Source organism: Euprymna scolopes, chromosome 14, assembly GCF_053919585.1.
Source record: "Euprymna scolopes isolate OS-2025 chromosome 14, ASM5391958v1, whole genome shotgun sequence".
NCBI lineage: Eukaryota > Metazoa > Mollusca > Cephalopoda > Sepiida > Sepiolidae > Euprymna > Euprymna scolopes.
In genome coordinates this window covers 5843567-5864808 of record NC_136495.1, presented here as the reverse complement: position 1 = coordinate 5864808, position 21242 = coordinate 5843567, and the positions used below count along the sequence as shown (strand labels likewise).

At 29.0% G+C, this 21242-nt stretch overlaps 1 protein-coding gene across 50 annotated transcripts in view; it reads left to right on the top strand.

The window, feature by feature from the left end:
• Nucleotides 1-21242, top strand: part of LOC145292850 (uncharacterized) — a 200518-nt gene that overhangs the window by 101249 nt on the left and 78027 nt on the right. For 14 of the 50 annotated variants that reach the window (XM_080138930.1, XM_080138910.1, XM_080138905.1 and 11 more), the window contains 4 exons: nt 6950-7031; nt 11884-11928; nt 19658-19684; nt 19880-19906. In XM_080138930.1, the coding sequence (XP_079995056.1) occupies nt 6950-7031; nt 11884-11928; nt 19658-19684; nt 19880-19906 (181 nt within the window). The remainder of the gene's footprint in view (nt 1-6949; nt 7032-11883; nt 11929-19657; nt 19685-19879; nt 19907-21242) is intronic. The other 36 variants (XM_080138948.1, XM_080138938.1, XM_080138922.1 and 33 more) reach the window with 6 other exon arrangements.

The window sequence follows — 21242 nt, the reverse complement described above, 5'->3', positions numbered from 1 at the left end:
TACTCTTAGATGTCTCAACATGCCTTGGTTTTAAAACTGGTTCACAAAAGAAACAAATGTGACCTTTTTGTTGTAAAGGATTTTAGGAAAATATTTAAACATGAAACAAAAATTTTGAAGCAATCTTTTTTGTTGGATTGCTTACAAATTGGTATAAAACAAAAAAAAAAAAATTTCATTTTTTGTATGGATTTAAATGCTGAATATTTTTATTTGAAGCACCAAAACTTATTTTGATATATTTAAACAAAAAAATTTTATTTTTTTATTATTTTTTTATTTTTTTGCTGATGTGCATAATTATTTTAATTAATTTTTTTTTAAATAAAAAAAAAAACAAACTTGTGCTGAATGAAGTATTTCCTTTAAATAAAACAAAATACAAATAATTTCATTTGTGTAAAAAAAAAAGTTAATATTTAAAAGCTACAACAATGTGCTCTTCAGTTGAAGTCCTTGTTTGATAGAACTTAAGGCAAGAGTATATAAAACTAACATATTAAGTAATTCGGTAATTATTAATTAAAATAATGGATATAATGATTTTTGGCTGAGCTGCTCCAAACACAACTTGTAACATTTCTGCTTCTGGCTTATAGGCAAAAAACACTCAATTATATAAATTACTTTTTTGAGAAGAATATAAAAACAAAATATTACACCATATCATCTTTGCTCCGATACAATATGTTGGTAAATATTTAATTTGTTACTAAATTTTTCAATATTGTTGGTTCATCTACGTTTGCCTTGCATGATTTTCTATTGAACAAAACTTTCAGCAGAAAACTGATTGTGGTTGTTTTCAAATATCAACTTTTTTTACACAATGCTTCAAGCAAACTACAACACTTTTTAAATTCATATTTGTTTGAAGTGCTTCAAACAGAAATGTTGTGTTTGTTTTCTGTACTTCCTTTTAATTTAAACTGAGTTCAATTGCTATAAATTCTCCGACTCTCAAGGAATTATTGCATTTCTTTATTTTCTCTAAATTCTTTGCCTGATTTCCTTGCATGCTTTGCACTTTTTACTGAAATCACCGGTTGCACTCTTTTAAATGTTTCATTTTTGCTCTTCAATATTTCATTGTTCGATTTCGACGTCTACTTTCACATTCCACTTAAATGTTTGCTTGAATATCTCATTCTTCCAAACACTTGTATTATATTTGCTCTAAAACTCATCACAGTAGTACGAAATATGTGTGTATTACCTTTTTTGGATTGTTTCCTCATGATTGCTGCCATTTTCACCCTTTTGTATTCAGCTTTTTTTCATGTGCCTTTTGTCATGGTAACATTTGAGGTGATTCATACTTTCCAGTATTTTAAAATAAGATCCAGTTACTATGACAAAAAGAACTTGAAAGATGCTAGTTAAAAATTCATCAATCGTGAAAAACCGCCCAAAAAATGTAAATAACAAAACTTCATCTCAGAAATAACATCAAAGACTTTTGATATATATTAGATTTTTCATTTTATTGTCATTTGCATGTTTCAGCTGAGGTGGCCTGACCCTAACCCGCCCCCACCTTGTTCAGGTGCATTTTTTTTCATTTTCTTCCAAACTTGGTAACTTATACTCCATTTTGAACTTTATTATTTAATCCTTGGCATTGGATCGTTTTTGTTCTATCAGCCATTACTGATTAAAGTTATTATTCAGTGAAAGGGATTAAACCTTCAATCCTCAGAAGACTGTTGCTTAGAACTGATTAATTTCTCTCTCTCACAAATATAATATATATATATATTATATATAAATTATGACTGTACATCCAGAAAAAAAATCTTTAATATTTACCAAAAAACAGCTTTGATTGAAACATATTTTGGATGTGTAGGCATGTTTGCATAAAAATATTTGTTATAAACAATAGCTCTATTCATAATAAATCATTATTATATAAACACAGTAAAGATCCTTCAGATGTTTATTCTATCGATATAAACCTTACCTGACTTTCTTTATTTTGGTATTAACTTTTTTGAAAGCTTGAATCTTCATAGCCAGATGTTCTAAAACTGCAAAAATTCAGCTTCACAGCTCGTACTCCCGATCCTTAATTGGATTTCACCTGATGATGAATGGGGAGTACACATTCTGAAGTAGTAGCCTTAGTGCCTCTCAGTTGTTGTTGCCTAAATAACCCTGAGTATAAAAATCCAATTTTTCTATGGTTCTTTTGACATTGATCTGTATAATTCACTGCCGTCTGTAACTTAAGGAAAATAAATAGGTATAGCATAATTAACATATCTACCCACTTATGGCTGACTGAAAGAGAAAAATCTGCCTCCATGGATTAAATAAAAGGTTCAGTACGAAATTCAGTATAGGTGTCAGAGTTTGACAAGATACACCAGAAGAATGTCAGAGGTTACATCGGCTGAAACATTGGGGAAAATAACAATTAAGATCAGAATAGCAATACAATGTTTTTTAAATTTAATTTCTATTTTTGCATGCTTTGAATATTTAAAAAAAAAAAAAAAAAAAAAATTAATATTTTTGTGGGTGGGAGGAGATTATCAATCGGTGAACACCAAATTCTTTCAAATATTTTTTATCACTGGACACAACGCTTTCTGTATCAGCATTTCCGTGGAGTTCAGCAAGCACTGCAGAAATGATAACTTCTTAGCAAGTGAATCTCACCAGTTGCATCTTCATCTTTTGCATAGATTTTCTTTTCTTTTCTTTTTTTTTTTTTTTTTTTATAATCAATATATGTTTATTAAATTAAAAAATCGGAATTTGCTGTTTTTTTTTTTTTTTTTTTTTTTTTTTTTAACAAAAAAACCCCAACCCTTCTCTACGATCATCTCTAGTTCATAATGGATAGATTTACAAAAAAAAATTAAGAATTTTTTTCTATTAATTTATATTAACCTAAATTCACTCATTTTAGGTTATTTTAAACTATTTTTTTTTTCTAAAGAGAATATCGGTGAATGCAGCTTTCTCTACTTGATTCTTCCTCATTTTAATAAATGTTAATATATATATATATATATATATATTAACTAGCTGTATCTACCTGGTGTTGCCCGGGCTAGAGTGAAGTAATTTTATCTTTTTAATTTTTATGTTTACGCATTATAAACTTGTACAGAAAAAGAAATAATTTTTTAGTTGTAAAGTAGACAATGCATATTCCATTCTTTAATGTAAAATATGAGTAAAATATGGTGATTTTTTTTTAATTTAAGGTGATTATTTAAGAATGTTTTATTTTACCAATTATCTGAACCACACCAAGTAATATATGAAATAAATTGTAGTTAGGTACGTTATCATATGCTATGATGGCAGAAAAATAACAAATGAAAATTGGCTAGACTGAATCAAATTTTGATGTATCACTTTAAATGCTACTTCAGTCTGGCCTTGAAATGTTAACATAACTTTGTATTACACTGATATGACGCGTGAGTACATAACTGCTATGTCTCGCCTAGTAACTGATAAAATAGGATCCAAATATTAACTTATCATATGTGAGTGTGAGGACACTTATCAACCTGTATACTCAACAGGTTTTGGGTCTACAGATTGAAATTTGGTATATAGGATACTCAGACATGTGGAAAACTTTTTAATCAGTTTTCATCCAGGAAAACGGCTACTAAGGGGTCAAAATTGAAAAATTGGTGAGGGTCGTTGGATTTTTATCTGTTTGCTGACTGTTTCATGAATGCGCATGCATGAATGGTTAATGACAGATTCGTTATCTCAAAAATAAATTGAAAACACTTTTTAAAGATTGGGTCAAGCTGGCCTAATGGTTATCGTACTTGACTCACTGTCCTTAGATTTTAGTTTCAATCTCAGTTTAGTTATTTTTATTTTATTTTATATTTTTTTTTTTTTTTAACTTACAAGAAGTGAACTATTTAGAAAAAACATATTCGCATACACCTGTCTCAATTTCTGTTTGAATTAAAATCTAATATTTATGTATATTTTATGACTGGGCAATGCCGGGCGGCCTGCTAGTGTGTGTGTATATATATATATATATATTATATTCCAGGTAGAAAGATATCCAAAAATTAAGAATAATTGAATTTCAACAAGGGTCGTTGATAGTGTTCAATCAAAGAAAGCAAATTATATTTTTTTTATTCTTTATGTAAATAGTCATATCTTGTTACGATGTGCAGACCGTTTCAATCATATTTGATTTCATTAGGCAAGAAAAATTAAAATACAAAAATTAAAAAGGCCTTTTCAAATTTTGAGGAGAGAAAAAATACTATGACTGGCAAGAAGCAAAAAAAAAATTTTTTTTTTAGTTGTAAAGTAGACAATTTGTATTCTATTCAATGTAAAATATGAGTTGGTGATTTTTAATTTAAGGTGATTATTTAAGAACTTTAATTTTTGCTTTTTGCCAGTCATGACATTTTTTCTCCTCAAAATTCAAAAAGGTCTGGAACCTCTTTAATTTTTGTATTTTAATTTTTCTTGCCTGATGAAAACAAATATGATTGAAACAGCACATCGTAGCAAGATGGGGCTGTATTTACATAAAGAATAAAATATATAATTTAATATTAAGTTTAAAATTCATGCAAATGCAGCACATAATCAGTTTCCTAAATAACTAAAAATACATTATAAAATTATTTGTAGTATAAATAACTGTTATTTGTAGTATAAATAACATCATGGAACTAATAGTAATAACTGTATTACAAGAAGTTTTTAATTTTCTTTCTGTGATTATTTCTTTATGTGCATTTAAGAATTTCTCGACTTTTGTTCAGTGCTTTGCATAAAATTGATAAAATTGATACTCTACACTTGATCACCAAGGAAAATCTTACAAGTTTTAAGCAAAAAAAAACGACCAGTATAATTTTTTTAAATTAAACCTTTGTCTAACTAGTTATAGTTAAGTCATTTTCGTTTTGAATTTGTATTTGTTTGTACATTTCTGAAACTTATACCAAAAAGAAGAATAAATTTAGTTGTAAGGGAGAAAACTTGTATATCACTCTATCAAAAATGAGTTATTTACCTGGCCAATTTTGATTTTGTCATAATTAAAAAAAAAAAAAAAAAAAAAAAAAAATGGCAGTTGTTTAACAATAAATTTTAGCAAAGTATGTTATTATAGTGCAACAATAACAAATGAAACTTGACTCACCAGAATCCAAATTTGAAATGTCAGTTCAAATGCTTTTTAGGTCCAACTTTAAAAACCTAACAAGATAACTTTATATGGTAGATCAAATATTAAAAACGAAATGAAAAGTTTATTGTTAAATACTAAAAGAAAGAACTGGAACAAAATTAAATATAAAACATTAAATATAATTTTATTTTAAAACTTAGCTGGTTTTACTGGCTGGCTAGCATTTTGCAAAGTTGGTTATTTGAAAGAATTTCATAACTTGTAAACGCATAACTAGATAAACATATCTTGGTAATTTTGGTACCAATTTATTTGCTTTTTTACTTGATCACAATTTGTTGAAAATTACTAAAGAAGAGCATTTGAAACGGGGGAAATAAAATATTTCAAAACAAAACTATCATTGAATAAAAAAAAATTGATTAATAAAATGTCCTTTTCAAGACCAATATGCAAATTAGTAAACCTTCTGACTGCATATACATAAAGTCGTTGAAACCTACGAGCCTCGTCATTTTTTTTTTTTTTTTCCAATTAAGGAAAAGAGGTAAGGTCTGTATTGTAAGAAATTGGACCGTGGGTTTGAGGATGTCTGTAAATTATTAAAAAAATGGTCAATTTTCAGGGGTCACAACAGTATTTTTTAAGACTTATGATTCAATTTTAAGTGAATCCTTATGCTAATTGTCAATATTAGTGAAAAGAAAATGTTTTAGAAAACCGTGGGCAGACACATCCTCAAACCCACAGTCCAATTTCTTACTATACAGAACTAACCCCTTTTCCTTGGTTGAAAAAAACATGGATTTCACACCTGACAAAGGTTGTAGGTTTCAACGATCAAAACGTTGAGCCAATTACACACAAGATGAGAATAATTGTCGAAACAATACAAAACCTTTAAGTTTTTAAAATCGATAATAAAGATGTTCGATGTAAATAAACTAACAATTTTATTTTATTAGGTATACAAGGTGTTTGCAAAAAATCGATAGTATAACTTGAGTATTATGTTCTATATGTGTTAAGTAACTTCTTTGTGGGGGGGGGCGATAATAGCACTTCAGTACTAGTCTGTACATTGTTTTCATTCAGTTTAGCAGTAGAAATGAACCATTTCTCCTGACATCCACCTTTTTAAATTTCAATTCAAGCCAGAAATGACTTTTTAATCGACAGTTTAAAGACTTAAAAATCATTTTCTAATTTCAACTATGTACAATACCATAAATAAACCTTGTATTTTAATCTATTATTTTAATCTAATAATAAGGATTAAAAGAAGTATTTAACATCCGTTTTCTACGCTTTCCAGCTGACTACAATATAGTTGTCTTCAAGTCTAATGTAAACAAGTTTTTGATGAACTGGTCCATATAAGTTAACAAATTTACAGAATTTCCATTACTAACGAGAGTACTTTATTGTCCAATTGTCTACTGTACACTCTTTTACCCTTACCCTCAAGTGGCCTCTTGGCCTTGATAAGTGGTGATGCCTTTGTAAAAAGAAAGAAGTGTTTTCAAAGTAATTTTGAAGCCTTTGAATTGTCGATTACAAAGTAATTTTTTCCCCTTGAATTTAAGATAAAAATAACCTTGAATTTATGGTTCAAGGATTCTTAATAAAAATAAAACATTGAATTTCCAAATATCACCCTGTCCTAGCAAAGAACATGGAAGACAATAATACAATTTTTCAGTACTGAAATTCCTGCTGAAATTTAAAACAAAGTAATTCATATTGCTTTATTAATTGTTCCAGATCCTCTTATTAATAATTTCTTATTACCTTTTGAAGGTCTGCAGCAGTTGAAGAAGAAACTACAACCCGCCGTTCGTCCAGACGGCATGCAGTAGAGGAGGATGAAGCACCTGCAGAGGTAACTTAAATCTTTTGATTTTCTTCGGTACTTTAATCTCTTCTTATATTTAAAGTTGTGATTTTTGTGCATCAAAAATTGTTGCCTTGCGATCATCACACCATGAAAAATTTGCTTTTTATTTAAAATGGTTTAATTTTTTGTGTGAATCTCTCCTGCATAAACTCTTGGTATTTCCAACCATTTTAGAAACTAATTTTATTTTCAAATTTTAATTATTACATAACAATGGTGTATTATCTGTCTCATTGCTGCACTTCATCTGTTCAAAGAAGGGGATCCTAGCAAGGGGTTTTGTGCTGCTATAGTTTAAACCAGGGTCAATATATTTTGGGTTAGTTTGGGCAGGTTTAGAAATTGTAATGAGTATTCTGTCTGTTAGGGACAGTTTATGAACCATCTTGGATTTGTGACAATTGAAGATGATTTCCAATTTGCGAAAGACGAATACAGATTGTAGCTCAGCAGATCCAAATGAGCTGATGTCATCTAATGAACACAGCTTCAACAGAAGATGTAGATGTTGACCTTCGCGCTTAGTGGGTTGTTTCCTGTGATGGTGTTGCACATCTAGATATGTATGGAATCTATTGGAATCTTTTGTTTGCTTCTCTCGCGTTTGTGTTTTGAATTGTTTGTTTTTATTTGTGAATCCATGCTGGAGATGACGACATGGTCAGTAGAGGAGATAAGAGAAGACCACAGAAACAGTGTCGGGGTTAGTGATTGTTGGCAAGCAAGGAGAGCACATGCTCTTACAAAGTTATGAAATGTAATTCTGACTCCAGCTCATAGAATTCCAAAATATCTAACTTTGACTCCTTATTTCAAAGTTTCCAATATTCAATCTGTTAATTCTTTGAAGATTAAAAATTCTAACTCAGACTCCTAGCATTATTACAAGTCCAACTCTGACTCCTTACGACCCAGACATCATAATCCAGGTTTAAACGGCATGAAATCCATAACAAGTGTAGTGGCTTTGTTGGGAGGCTGGTATGTCTGTCAAGGTGAGCTGAGGCTCGCATGCATGTAGATGGCACTCTGCTTTATATCAAAGCCATTTTATGCTGCCTTCGTAACCTGTTAAATGCAGTCACTGTTTGCCATTATGTTACATAGATTTGGAAATTCATCTTGGCACATTTCCGACCATCTTTTCAACCTGTGTTTGCGTTGTCATGTTGCATGGCAGTGAAACATATGTAACATAGCGTATATGAGCATGTATGAAAATAACAGCAGCAGCCGGAGGATGGATGGCAAACAATTGCATTAGCAGTAGGAGCAGCATTTAAACATGTATGCAAATTGGCAAGTATGATCAGGCTTGCGTCTGAACAAAAAAGGACACCACGTCGTTGTGAAGGAAAAAGTCAAAGGAGATGAACATGTAATGTGAAGGTGAGAATGGACTGGCTTTTGTCAGCGTGCAGTGAAAAGAAATTGCTGTCTATTGCCAGCGTGTAGTGAAGCAGAAACAAGAGACTTTTAAGCTGGTATCATATTTATTTTTGTCTGTTCCTGCAACGTTGCATACGGCAATGCAAACATTTCTGATATGCAGTGTAATGATTGTGTTATTATCAGGTGGATATGAGCCTCGCAAATTGGAAGAAAATACTGCATTAATTGTGCTTTATTGGATACTTTGTATCGGTTAAATTGAAAATAGCTTACACACTTGATGTCTTGAGTTAGGGTTCGATCAAGTACAATGTGCCACCTCTTGCATCAACTCCAAATAACCGAAAGATTCAATGCGTAAGAAGCAATATGTCAACCGTACGGACCAGATTGCATGGCTATATGACATGCTCACTGCGTTATCTAGGATATTCATGGCCCCCAAATACCAAAAGTAGGTGACAAAGAAAAAGATAATTAACACTCCTAATTTGATCAGGTAATCAGTAAAATTTAAAAATAAAAAGTGCATATTTCTTGTTGAAATACACCAATATTCTAATTGAAGTACACATGCAAAAAATTGAACTGTTTAAATAAAACCGTTATTCATGGTGGAGTGGTTGTAAGATTTAAATTCTATTTTAATATGCAGTGATACAGTATCGGTGGATTTTGATACTGATTTTTGGTTAGAAATTTTGAAACTTCTTCTGGACAATCAAGTTCTTGGTGTATATATATTTTGCACATAACTGTGCAAATAAATGTGTTAAAATAAAATTATTTTCTAACTTTCTTTCAAAATATTTGTCTAGAATGATTTTGCAATAATATTTCATATCAAACATCATCGATTTTAGAATTTTCCATTTATTTCTTGAAGAATTTTAGATCTATTTTGTTTGTATTATTCGAACCATTATTCTCAGGTTTCAACCGTTGTAACCTTTGACTCATGTCTTTTTGAACTTTAGAGTCAGGTTAGAATTTTGGACAAATATAAGTTCTAAATAATAATCAGTCTAAGTGACAGACTTCTTGGAGTTGAAGGTTCAATCTTCAATACGGGCAATTCAAAGAATATAATTAAGAAATACTTAAGACTTCTGTCTGGTTATGGCTCAGAGAAGAATAATTTACCCTTATGGATTATATAAAGGGTTTTACTCAAATTTCATACAGATTTTAGAATTTTTCATTTTCCTGAAATATTTCATATTGATTTTGTTTAGATTGATTTTCAACTTTGCAATATTTTCTGTAAATAAAAAAAAAAAAATTTTGTATTGATGTCCATACTTGTGGTGCTTAACCTCTGCAAGTTTGCAAACTTATGTTATTACACAGTTTAATATCTTTATTAGTCGACTTGTAAAGACGCAGTGTCTAGTCCAACTTGCTATTTCACCCACAACTAGAGGAGAGCCAGAGATTCATACTTTTCCTGATCGGTATTAGTGAAAATGATACAATATAGCTGGAACTGAACTCTTATCTTAACGTTCATGCCAGTGTGTACCGCATCACAGTGGCCAGTTCAAAGAACATAGTTAAAACAGAAAAATTAATGGAAGGTTTTGGAATCAATGATGTGACATGATTTTCATGCAAAAAAAAGTTATTTTTCTTTAATCTCGGATTCAAACACAGATTTCAAAATAAATACTTTTTATTAAAAATATAATTTCCTACCAAATGAATATTTTTTAATTTTATAAAAGATAAAATTATCTAAGTAAAATTGTTAACTTTTTCTTTTGTTTAATTTATTTATTTTTTTTTGTTTTTTAAAATATTTTTGCTTTTTAAATTTTCATTTTGGTTTAAATTTTTTGTTTTCTTTATTTTTTGTTTCTTTTTGCATTTTTATAATTAATATCGTTCGTTTTCATTTATGATTTACAAAAAATAAAAAAATAGACCTAAAAAAATGCTGGTATAACAAATAAGATATTTTGCTTATTTGTTTTACACCCCCTCCCCCTTAATGTTGTCAGTTAAGTAGTCTTACAACTTTACTGAATGTAGATCAGTAACAGCTCTTTTGGGGAAAGAGAGGGAGGGCAGTAATTGCTATATCTGATACATGAAGCACTATTTATGCCAACTTTCATGCCATTCTATCAAACAACATTTTTTTTTGTCAATGGTGCTTCATGCCTTTCTTTGAATTTTACATAATCGCTTATAAATAGAAGATGACATGATTTCTCATAATTTATGAATATCACTTATTCTTTATGCAAATTCATGTTGTATATTATTTAATATTTTACCTATCTAAAATGGATGAATAGTTTAATAACAAAAGGCACTAATTTTTTCATAGAATGTGGAGCAATTGCTCACAATATGTGGGTCTATCAATGTCACCACACACTGGGAGACTATCAGGTGTTGACTTGGCTCTGAGTGCTTTTCCATCACAATTATTCAAGGAATGCTTAAAGCCTACTCTCGGCCAGCCAAGCCAGCAGGACATCCAACCAAACTTACTGGTCTTTTGAATATATCCACAATCGTTTTTTAAATTTAACATTTCAAACATGTTTTTTAGAACAGGACAGCAACAAAGTAATTTTTTTTATATACATTTTAAGACATAGAATTTAAATTTTTATTTTACTTAACTTTTATTTCTATAAATAATTTGTTTCTAAGTGATGACAGTGACTAAGTGGTTAATAACATGGACTGAAAACCTGGATTTGCCAAGTTTGAATCCAGTTCATTCCACAGAAACGCTTTTATCAAACTGGCACTTAACCTTGTTTCACCTCCTAGAGCAGAGTTAAATAAAACAATCTGTTTGTAAAACGAACTTAACTTTCTTCTACTAAGCTCTACAGGCTTTTTTTCTTTTTTTTTTTTTTTTTTTTCATTAAAATGTTTTTTTATAATATACACTATAATTTTCAAATTGTATATATTTTGTTGAATGATATAGATTGACCAAATAAGTCATCAGAGGCCCATATTAATAAATCTATAAGCAATTCAGTTTTTTTATGGAAATAATATTTTCTCTCTCACATATATGAGAGAGAAAATATTATTTCCATAAAAAAAACAAAACAAATTTTTTTATGGATTAATATGGGTCTCTGATGAATTGTTTGATTAATCTATGCCATTCGCTGAAACATGTGTAAGACACACCATCTAACCGTTAAAATGATATGAGTATTATATATTTGTTGTATTGGAATTTTTTACTAATAATATATTTTCCCTAAAATAGGAGAAATCACTGATTTGAATATAATTCTGTTTTCGTTCTCTTTTTGTGTAAATACTTTTAAGATGTTTTAAATGCAAGACATCTCCAAGAATTTTATTCCATTTTTTGAAAACTATTTAATATGTTAGTCTTGGTGTATATTGGTCAATAAATTGATCCTAATGTCAGCAATGATTGTCACATGCACAAATACTTTTTCAGGAAACTAGACGTTCTCGTAGACGGCGTGGAGGTGATGATGAAGAGGTAAAATAAACAAAACCCATGTCAACCTAGTCGTGTGCTTTGCCAGCTAATTCTTATCATGTATATGTACTAACTCTTCAAGTCTATCATGACTGTGATGCACGCTAAGCTCTGTAAAGTTGTTCAGTGTTTATGTATTGAACTGTGGCTTAATCTAAAAAATATACCATCGTTACTCTGGATTATATAGCATCACGATTACGTAATATAATGACAGTCGTTAATGGAAATAATTTCTTTGATCTACAGAAAAATATTTTCAGCATAAGCAGATCTTTTTTTTTTTTATTTATTTTATTTTATTTTTTAGAAAAAATTTATTTTCTGACCAATCAGAATATTTCTTTTTAGTGTTGACTTAGCCTTCGTATCAATTTTGTTTATAAAATGTAAATTTAAGACAATAGTTTTCTATATGTCTAAAATAAATTTTTAAATGTTTTATATCATTTTTTAATAGAAAAAATATTGAAATTCTAATTCACTTTAAATATGAGCAGCTACTAGATAATGTCTGTATGTTCTTATAAATTAAAGAATAAGTTATGTTTTTTAGTCATTAAAACGCGGTTCAATTCATAATACTTGAATAATTGTAGCATACTGAAGATTGCTTGTGCAAAAACTATATCAAATTGTAAATAACTAAAATTTGATGTTTTAATGTTAATTGTGTAAAGGTAAATTCAAGTGTAAGCAAATGTCTTTTTAAAGGAGTTGCAAGACAATCTTTTTTTTTTTTTTTTATGTCAACTGAACAGTTTTTTTCTCCTCCTCCAAAGTCTTGTTGCATGTCGGTGAATGAATTATTAAAATGAGACCAGACTCTCCACTAAATTTATCAAAACTAAATATTATCATTTTTCTTCATTTACCAGAAGGGCAGATTTCAGTGAATGGTTTTTATTTTTATCTTTTAGTATTTTTTTTTTCTAAATCAATGGCTCACAACCTTTTCCCAACATCTATCTATATGGTCGGGCTCCTTACCTGGACCAATGTCACACTCTTTCTCTCCAGACTTCCTTGTCTTCCATCAGCTGCCTCAGATCTTCAGGATCACAGTTGGCATCATGTGCAAGTTGCTGGATGTACATGGATCTAGGTCGTCATCCTATGCTCGTGTGCCTGTGCTGTAGTCCACAGCAATACATTTCCCATCAGTTCTTGCTTGCTCCTCTTGCAGTAACCAGTACATCATAAGTGTTGCTCTCTGATGGTAGTAGATATGGCAGGTAGGTTGCCATAAAGTTGCTGCTTAATGGGATGATCTTGCCAAGATATATTTAACACATAGTCGAGCTGTATTCCTTCTGGTCAAATTCTTATTGTCAGGAGACTAATCGAAGAAGGCAAAGCCAAAAACCTTAAAGCAGTCATGCTCTTTGTAGATTTCTCCAAAGCATTCGACTCTGTACATAGAGAAAAAAAATAGCCAGCATCTTAGAGGCATATGGCATTCCAAACAGTCATTAATGCTATCATGATGCGATACAAACACACTCAAGCAATGGTCAGATCACTACATGGTGGCATTGAATTCTTTGACATCTCTGTCAGGGTTCTTAAAAAAGGGGCTAGAGTGCTGCCTTTTTTTCATTGTCTTGCTTGTGTACTCTGTGCCTCTGCTGATATACACAACACAAATTTTCCAACAACTTCATACTTTTTCAAACGCCCATCTGATAACGAAATCAAGTTGTTAATTCTAAGATTTGATGAAATATAAAAACATGAATCCAAGTAGATGTGCATCAATAAGAAACGGACGATGAAAGTTTCTGAAATGTTCACAAAATTTTAGCTTTCAAATAATTTTTTCTTATCAATGTTTATTTTGAATTAGCATTTGACAAAACTTTGACAAAAACAAGTGTGAAAAACAAATCTTTTCATGTGGTGTTCATTTTTATTGATGCATTTTTTAAGGTGTTCTTGGAAGTCGCTTTAAATCTTATCAGCTTTTGATTTGGGCAGCTTCCATGTAAATTCCATTTGTAATGCTGGAAACACAAAATAACTTCTGATGCTGCAATCCTCGTTTTAATAAAGCAAGGCTTTTCATCTTTTAAGCTTGCTTTTATTGTTTCTTTGCTTTAACTTAGACTACTATTTCTGATTTTAGTATTTCTTCAGAGACGATTAAATAGTGAGGATTTGAAAACATCTTGAAACACTGACTACCTGTTATTTATTTTTTTTAAATCTGTTAATTATTAAAAAAAAATTTTTAATTTATTAATTATTTTAAAAAAACATGTTATGTTTAAAACTCTGTTAATTAAAAAAAAACGTGTTAATTATTAAAAAACAGTTATTTTTAAAAAGTGTTAATTATTAAAAAAACTGTTAATTAAAAAATGAATGTTAGTCATTAAAAAGTTAATGCTAATTAAAAAAATGAATATTAAAAAAATGAATGTTAATTTTTTTAAAATTTGTTAATTATTTTTTAAATATTTTAATTTAGAAAACTATTTACAAAAACCTGTTAATTAGTAAAAATGTTAATTAGTAAACAAAATGATAATTATTTAAAAAAAACTTAATTATTAAATACATGAATGCTAATTATTAAATACATGAATGCTAATTATTAAATACATGAATGCTAATTATTAAATACATGAATGCTAATTATTAAAAACATGAATGCTAAGTGTTAAAAACATGAATGCTAAGTGTTAAAAACATGAATGCTAATAATTTAAAAACATGAATGCTAATAATTTAAAAACATGAATGCTAATAATTTAAAAACATGAATGCTAATTAATTTAAAAACATGAATGCTAATTTAAAAACATGAATGTTAATTTAAAAACATGAATGTTAATTTAAAAACATGAATGTTAATTTAAAAACATGAATGTTAATTAATTTAAAAACATGAATGTTAATTAATTTAAAAACATGAATGTTAATTAATTTAAAAACATGAATGTTAATTAATTTAAAAACATGAATGTTAATTGTAAAAAAACAGTTTTTGTATAATTAAAAACCTGAAATGGAATAATCCTTTCCACCATATATACATGTTGCCTTTGTACAGCTCTCACTAAAACGATATAGAAATGTGCTGTGGTTGCTTATAGTTGCTTTTCATTGGTCTCTTCATTTGTCTTTCACAGATATGGCTCACTTATGCAAATACTATCAACTATTGCTTTGAGCATTTTCGTCGCGCAGTATTCATACTATTTATCAATAAAAACAATGTGTTGCTTCTTTGAGGCATTAAAACTGATGTTTCTGTTTAATTCTTAGATTTTCTTTGGCTTCTTTAAAATCTGTCGATTCTTGTATTCTTTAACATTGCTCATTGCCAAACTTGCTCTCATTATTGTCAATACTGATGGACTAAATATTCACATTTGCAACTTTTCAAAACTAACAAGTCGTGTCTGTATTTTGAGCTTTCTTTCAAACCCGACAAATTCTTCTGTAGTATCATAATGCTTTTCTTTCAAACTTTCTCATTTTTATTTTCATCTTAAATGCCAATCAAACTGAGATTCTTTACCTTTTAAGCCATTCCAAGTTTGTCTCATTCAAACGACTTCAATTAAATTTTTTTTTCTTTCAACTTTTTTAATCATCTATTGTAGCCATTTGAATCTAAAAGCTTGACCAAGTGTGAAATCCTGATTGCCGACTGAAACTATGTCCCCCTTGTTGTCTTCATTTTGATATTATTCCGAATCATTTATCCCTTGAAATGTTGCCTTCAATTTAACTTGTGAAAAAAGTCTTGTAAAATCTCTGAATTAGATTTTAACGTTAACTTTTTAGTCATTTTATCAACCTTAATTCCAGTTGAATGAAAATTCTTACTCAACCCATCTTGTACCCTTGCATATGATTTTATATTCCTAAGATATGATGTCCGACTTAAGATATATCAGAAGTCATTATGGAGTGTGATCATTAGTTGACTAATTTATGCATTGAACATTCAGCATTTGGGCTCAAATGCCAGAAGTGCAAATCACGAACTATAAACCTTTTATGTGTATGAATATACTTATATATCTATGTGTAAACTTACATATACATATGTGTAATTCAGGTGTGCATGTACTTTTTATTATATGAATATACTTATATATCTATGTGTAAACTTACATATACATATGTGTAATTCAGGTCTGCGTGTACTTTTTATCATATGAATATACTTATATATCTATGTGTAAACTTACATATACATATGTGTAATTCAGGTCTGCATGTACTTTTTATTAATGTATAGTCTCTATTTTTTTAAGAAAAATAGTATTCTATTCTATAACCTCTTGCTAATTTCAATAGCATAGATTTCAGTATGAGATCAATTTGTGTTTATCTTTATAGCTAATATATATATATATATATATATACGTCAAAAAATAACAATTCAAAATGGTGTAATGGAATCATATTAAAGGTATTTGCAGCTTCTCTTCCAATTTTCTGATTTTAATCATGCCAAATCACACTTTATTTCCTTTTTAACAGATTGATTGTATAAATTTAAAAAATGCCGTATCAAACTAGTCTTTGAAAGATGTATTTCCAGAATTTTCTTTTGTAAAATAAACCAAAAGTGATAAAAAATGACTTCTCTAATGTGTGAACATGACTGTTTTGCCCTCAAATTAATTCTAATATTAAAAAAGTAAAACAAAAATGACTGTGTTTTTAGCTATCCTTATGAAATCTGCAATAACAAAATGATGAATTTAAAATTGAAATATGGATATCTGCAATCACATAAGAAAAAAATGGTTTATGCTTGTATAAAGATGCTAGTGTGATTGTAAAAGTTAAGAGTGGAGGAAGTAAGTTCAGGAAACTTCTGTCATTACTAACCAGCAGAATGTTACCACTGTTGGCCAAAGAAAGAGTCTATCAGGCATGTGTAAGCAGTGTTGTGATGTATGGAGGTGAAAGCTGAACAATAAGAACTATTATGAAACGGACGGAAATTGTTCATACTTTTAATGGGAATGTTAAATCATTTAAAAAGAAATTATTTTTGATGTAATACTCTGGCATTATCAGGTAACACTTTGACCAAAATATGTAATAAGTGAACATATCTGCATCTTAGCTCACTTCAATAATCATGCAAATGTAATTTTATGAACAAAGAAGGAAAGATTTGATCTTAAAAACGAAAAAGAAATAATCAGACGCAAATTTAATTTTTATGAGAAAAGGAATTGAATTGCAAAATTCTGAATAATTTTATGAAATCCATTTGCAGCATAAGAAGAGAAATGTTTGTAGAAAATCACTTTTTCAAAGATGAACGTTACTAAAAAAAAAATCTTTGAGTCTCTTTTTGCTTATTCATTTTCTTTTATTACCGCCATAGAAATGAAATTAATAAATAGAAAAGAATGGAGATTAATTATTACTATCACCAACATAAATTACTTGAAAGGAAATACAGTCTGGAAATTAGTTAAAAACTGTTTTCCTTTATCTACTCATTTGTGACTTGTTTAAAAAAAAGAAATATTTAATAGAGGTTATAAGCTTTTAAAGTTTGCATAAATACAAATTTTCAGCAAAGCAGCCATCTTTGTTTTGTCAGTAACGTAAACAAAGATGGCTGCTTTGCTGAGAATTTGTAAATAATTTGTATTTAACCTCTATTAATATTAATTTTTTTACTAGTAGGTTACAAATGAGTAGGTTAAGGAGAATAGTTTTCAACTAATTTCCCAACTTTACTTTCTTTCGTGTAATTTATGTTGTTAATAGTAATAATTACTAAATGGACCTATCTACTGATACAATATTTTAATTCTGATTCTTCGGCTATTTCTGTAGTAGTATATCATGTTTATCTTGCTATGCTTGTATTGCAGTGAATCTAATTTTCAGGTTTTGTGAAACTGCTCGTTTGCTGTTTAATATAAACTTTTCCTTTTCAGCATTAGGATTATATTTTACAACTTAGACACATTTTCTACTGAAATAGTTTTAAGTTTTTGTTATATTCGTACGTTTTTTGTGAAATTGACGTTTTACATGTGAGAATCAGGTACATATAGTTTTAGAAAAATTTAAATAGACTCTAGTAGGTTTAAATATTTATTTGCAAAAAAAACAGTTTTATATATCTAAGGGAATGTACTAATGTTCCCTAAAAATCCTAAGCCAACTTGTATATCTCCATCTGCCAAAATAAAAATGAAATAATAAAAAAACAAACTGAAACTATTAAAATCATGATTATTAATAATTTCTCGTTTTGAGAAATAAATTTGATCACCTGAACATAATTATGATTTTTAATGTGTTTTAATCATATGCAAATTAGGAAATTAATGTCAAAGTATCTTCTAAAGTTGATGAAACATGAGATATGAATTAATGAAGTTTATTCATAAATATGTGTTTATTTTTGTGTGCTTGTGTTGTAACTTTCTGCTTATCACCTTTGAATAGTATTAACCTGAAGATATATGTACTCGCCTTTTGTCTCTAAATTTATAAACTTAATTGATAATTCTCTAGGATAAAATTAAATGATATCAACGTTTATACTAAATCTTTTATTTGCTTTTAAAGAATTTTCACATTGCTTTCTTAAAATTTGATGAAAATATGTTTCCAAAAACTGTAACAATTTTTGAATCACATTGAAACTAATAAATGAAATTGTGCTTATGACCGGTCAATTTCCATTTGTTATTCTTGTACCATGTTATTGACAATATAACACATTTTGCTACAGTTTATTTTAAAGATTACTTAATCCTGTTAAGACAACTGGTAACGAAAAAAAAAAACTTGTAAGGGAGACAACTATTTGATCCTTCAATATAAAATATTATCCTCTTACTGATTGTCATTTTTAGGTGATTATTTAGAAGTCTTTTGGCATTTCATAAACTTACTTTGATTATTATTCATAGTGTTTGAAAAAGTGTGTTTATGACAACAAACGAAATCCTCCACTCTCTGAGACAGATGGCAGCATACTGAAAGTAAGCAATGGACAGTTACAATCTGTTATCTGGCATCTATCCAGATACTGAACTAAGTATGAATCAATTCCTATTTTATGTATGCCGTTATATTCATTTATTTATGACTAAACGAATTAGTTCAACCAGGTCATAAAGAATTAAGAGTAAATGTTGTAATTAGCTAAACTTGACACAAATAACAGGTTTGTAATGTGTTTTTACTTTACTTGTGCCGATCCACATAACTCTAGGACTAATCTATATGTAGGTGAATCTTGCACAGGGCCATAACTAATTTGAAAGCTTATGCAAAAGTAGCAAGGATACATTTTTGTTGCTTTACGAGAAGCACATGTTATTGTCTCGCCTTGCTCCATTATTAGACCATGGCATTTTAAAGCTAAATGCTTCTCATCAGAAGAGAATGTCTAGAATTATACAAAATGCAAATATAGGTAAAAACTGGCTTCATAACATTTAGAGAATGAGGATGAAGGAATAAGATATGGGAAAAAAATGAAAAATTAAAATAACTTTACTGCATCCCGAGCAACACCAATTAGTTTGAACTTATACAATATAAAGATTTAATAAGAATAATTATAACCTTTATTTTTTCAATTATGTAGTTAAATTCTTACTTTTAGTGGTTGTCTTTTAATATAATTGTTTGCTTTGTCTTTGTGATGTTTTTTTTATGTAGGCATTAATGTTTGTTCTTTTTCTCTCTCTCTTCTGCTTCTCACATCTTATCAATTAAGACGCCTGCCGAGGAAACTTCCCAAGAGGTTTGTTAGAAATTGCAAAATCCATATAATCAGAACTTGTGTCTTTATAAAAAAAATTAACTTTCAATAAGAAATGACAATTTATCTTTATAACAAAGTAAAACTTTGAACTTTCATGATGAAATAATTTTTAAATCAAACTCCATATAAGTACCAAATAAATCTAGTTAACATATTTTTCTCTTGTCGATTAAGGAACCTGCTGAAGACACCAGTGAAGAGGTTTGTTTGAAAAATTGTTGTCCATATAAGCAGAGGAAATGTGTCTTTCATATAAAAAAAAAAAAAACATTGAAATTCTTTCAATAAGAAGTAATAATTTATAAAGCTTTGCACAACCGAATTTATGATTAAACTTATATAATTATTAAAAATCTTGTAATGTTATTTGTTTTATAAAACATTTCATTATATTGAAAGGACACAAACTGGCACACTGCTGGTTATATGGATTTATAAATACAGATTGATGTGGTTTACTATGCTTTAAAAACCTATAAAAACCTATGGCTTTTAAATGCCTATACTCTCCCATATCTGCTTTCTCTTTTCTTTTTTTTTTTATAAACCTTTTGTTAAAACATATTCTTTTTATTTTATAACAATCATGAATATTCCAGGTCTTCATGAAATGTCTGTCTTTTGTGACAATCATTTGATAATTTGTGAATGTCCAAATTCATGGTTGTTAAGAGTAGAAAGTCTTTTCTGTTATTTTTGTCTTGTGCATTTTTTTTTTTTTCTGTTTATTTCTATTTTTTGTTCATTTCGATTTTTTTTTTTTTCTGTTTATATTTTCTGTTTCCTGTTTTTCTGTTTTCTCATCTGTTTCCCCCACTTCCTGTTAACTCTTCTATTCAAAACTGTTTAGACTGTTACTTTATGGCAGGATTTTGTGCAGGAGCCAATAGATAGTGAAAATAGTTTTAAAAAAAATGCTTGTGAAAGCTAGGATTGAACAAGGAAATTTTAGCCGACTGAAATTGTAAACACAAAATGGTATAACTGACCGCTAGCCAGCCGACACAACCTAAAGATGAGCAGGGAATAACCTGGTCGATCTAAATAATACAAACTAAGAAAAGCTGAAAACTTGAAATTTCCGGCACCAAAATTCACAAAGAACATGTCTAAAAAAAACAAAAAAACCGTCGGATAATCTGGATTAGCTGACAAGAGAAATGTTAATTGAAAGAGAAAAGATATGTTTATGTTCAACAACTGAAAACTTTAAATAACCAGTAATCAGAATCTTTAAAATTTCTGTTTATTATCTAATTTATAAAACTCACTACGCCTGTTTGTCTCCATATTTTCAAACTCTAGCTCTTCTGAAACTAAGTCGCAGAGAGGCACTAGAGGCCTTAAATGATTGAATTTTTTATAGATCGTTCTTTTATGGGTCTTTAGCTGATTAAAATAGTTTATAAGGAGTTAAAAAAGGGTCAAAATTGAAAAAATCGTTATATATTTTGGTACATTCATATTAGTTTATTTTTACTCGGTTCATTTATGTCACGTTAGTACAGTGGTAACGTCACCAGTTTTGAATGCGAGT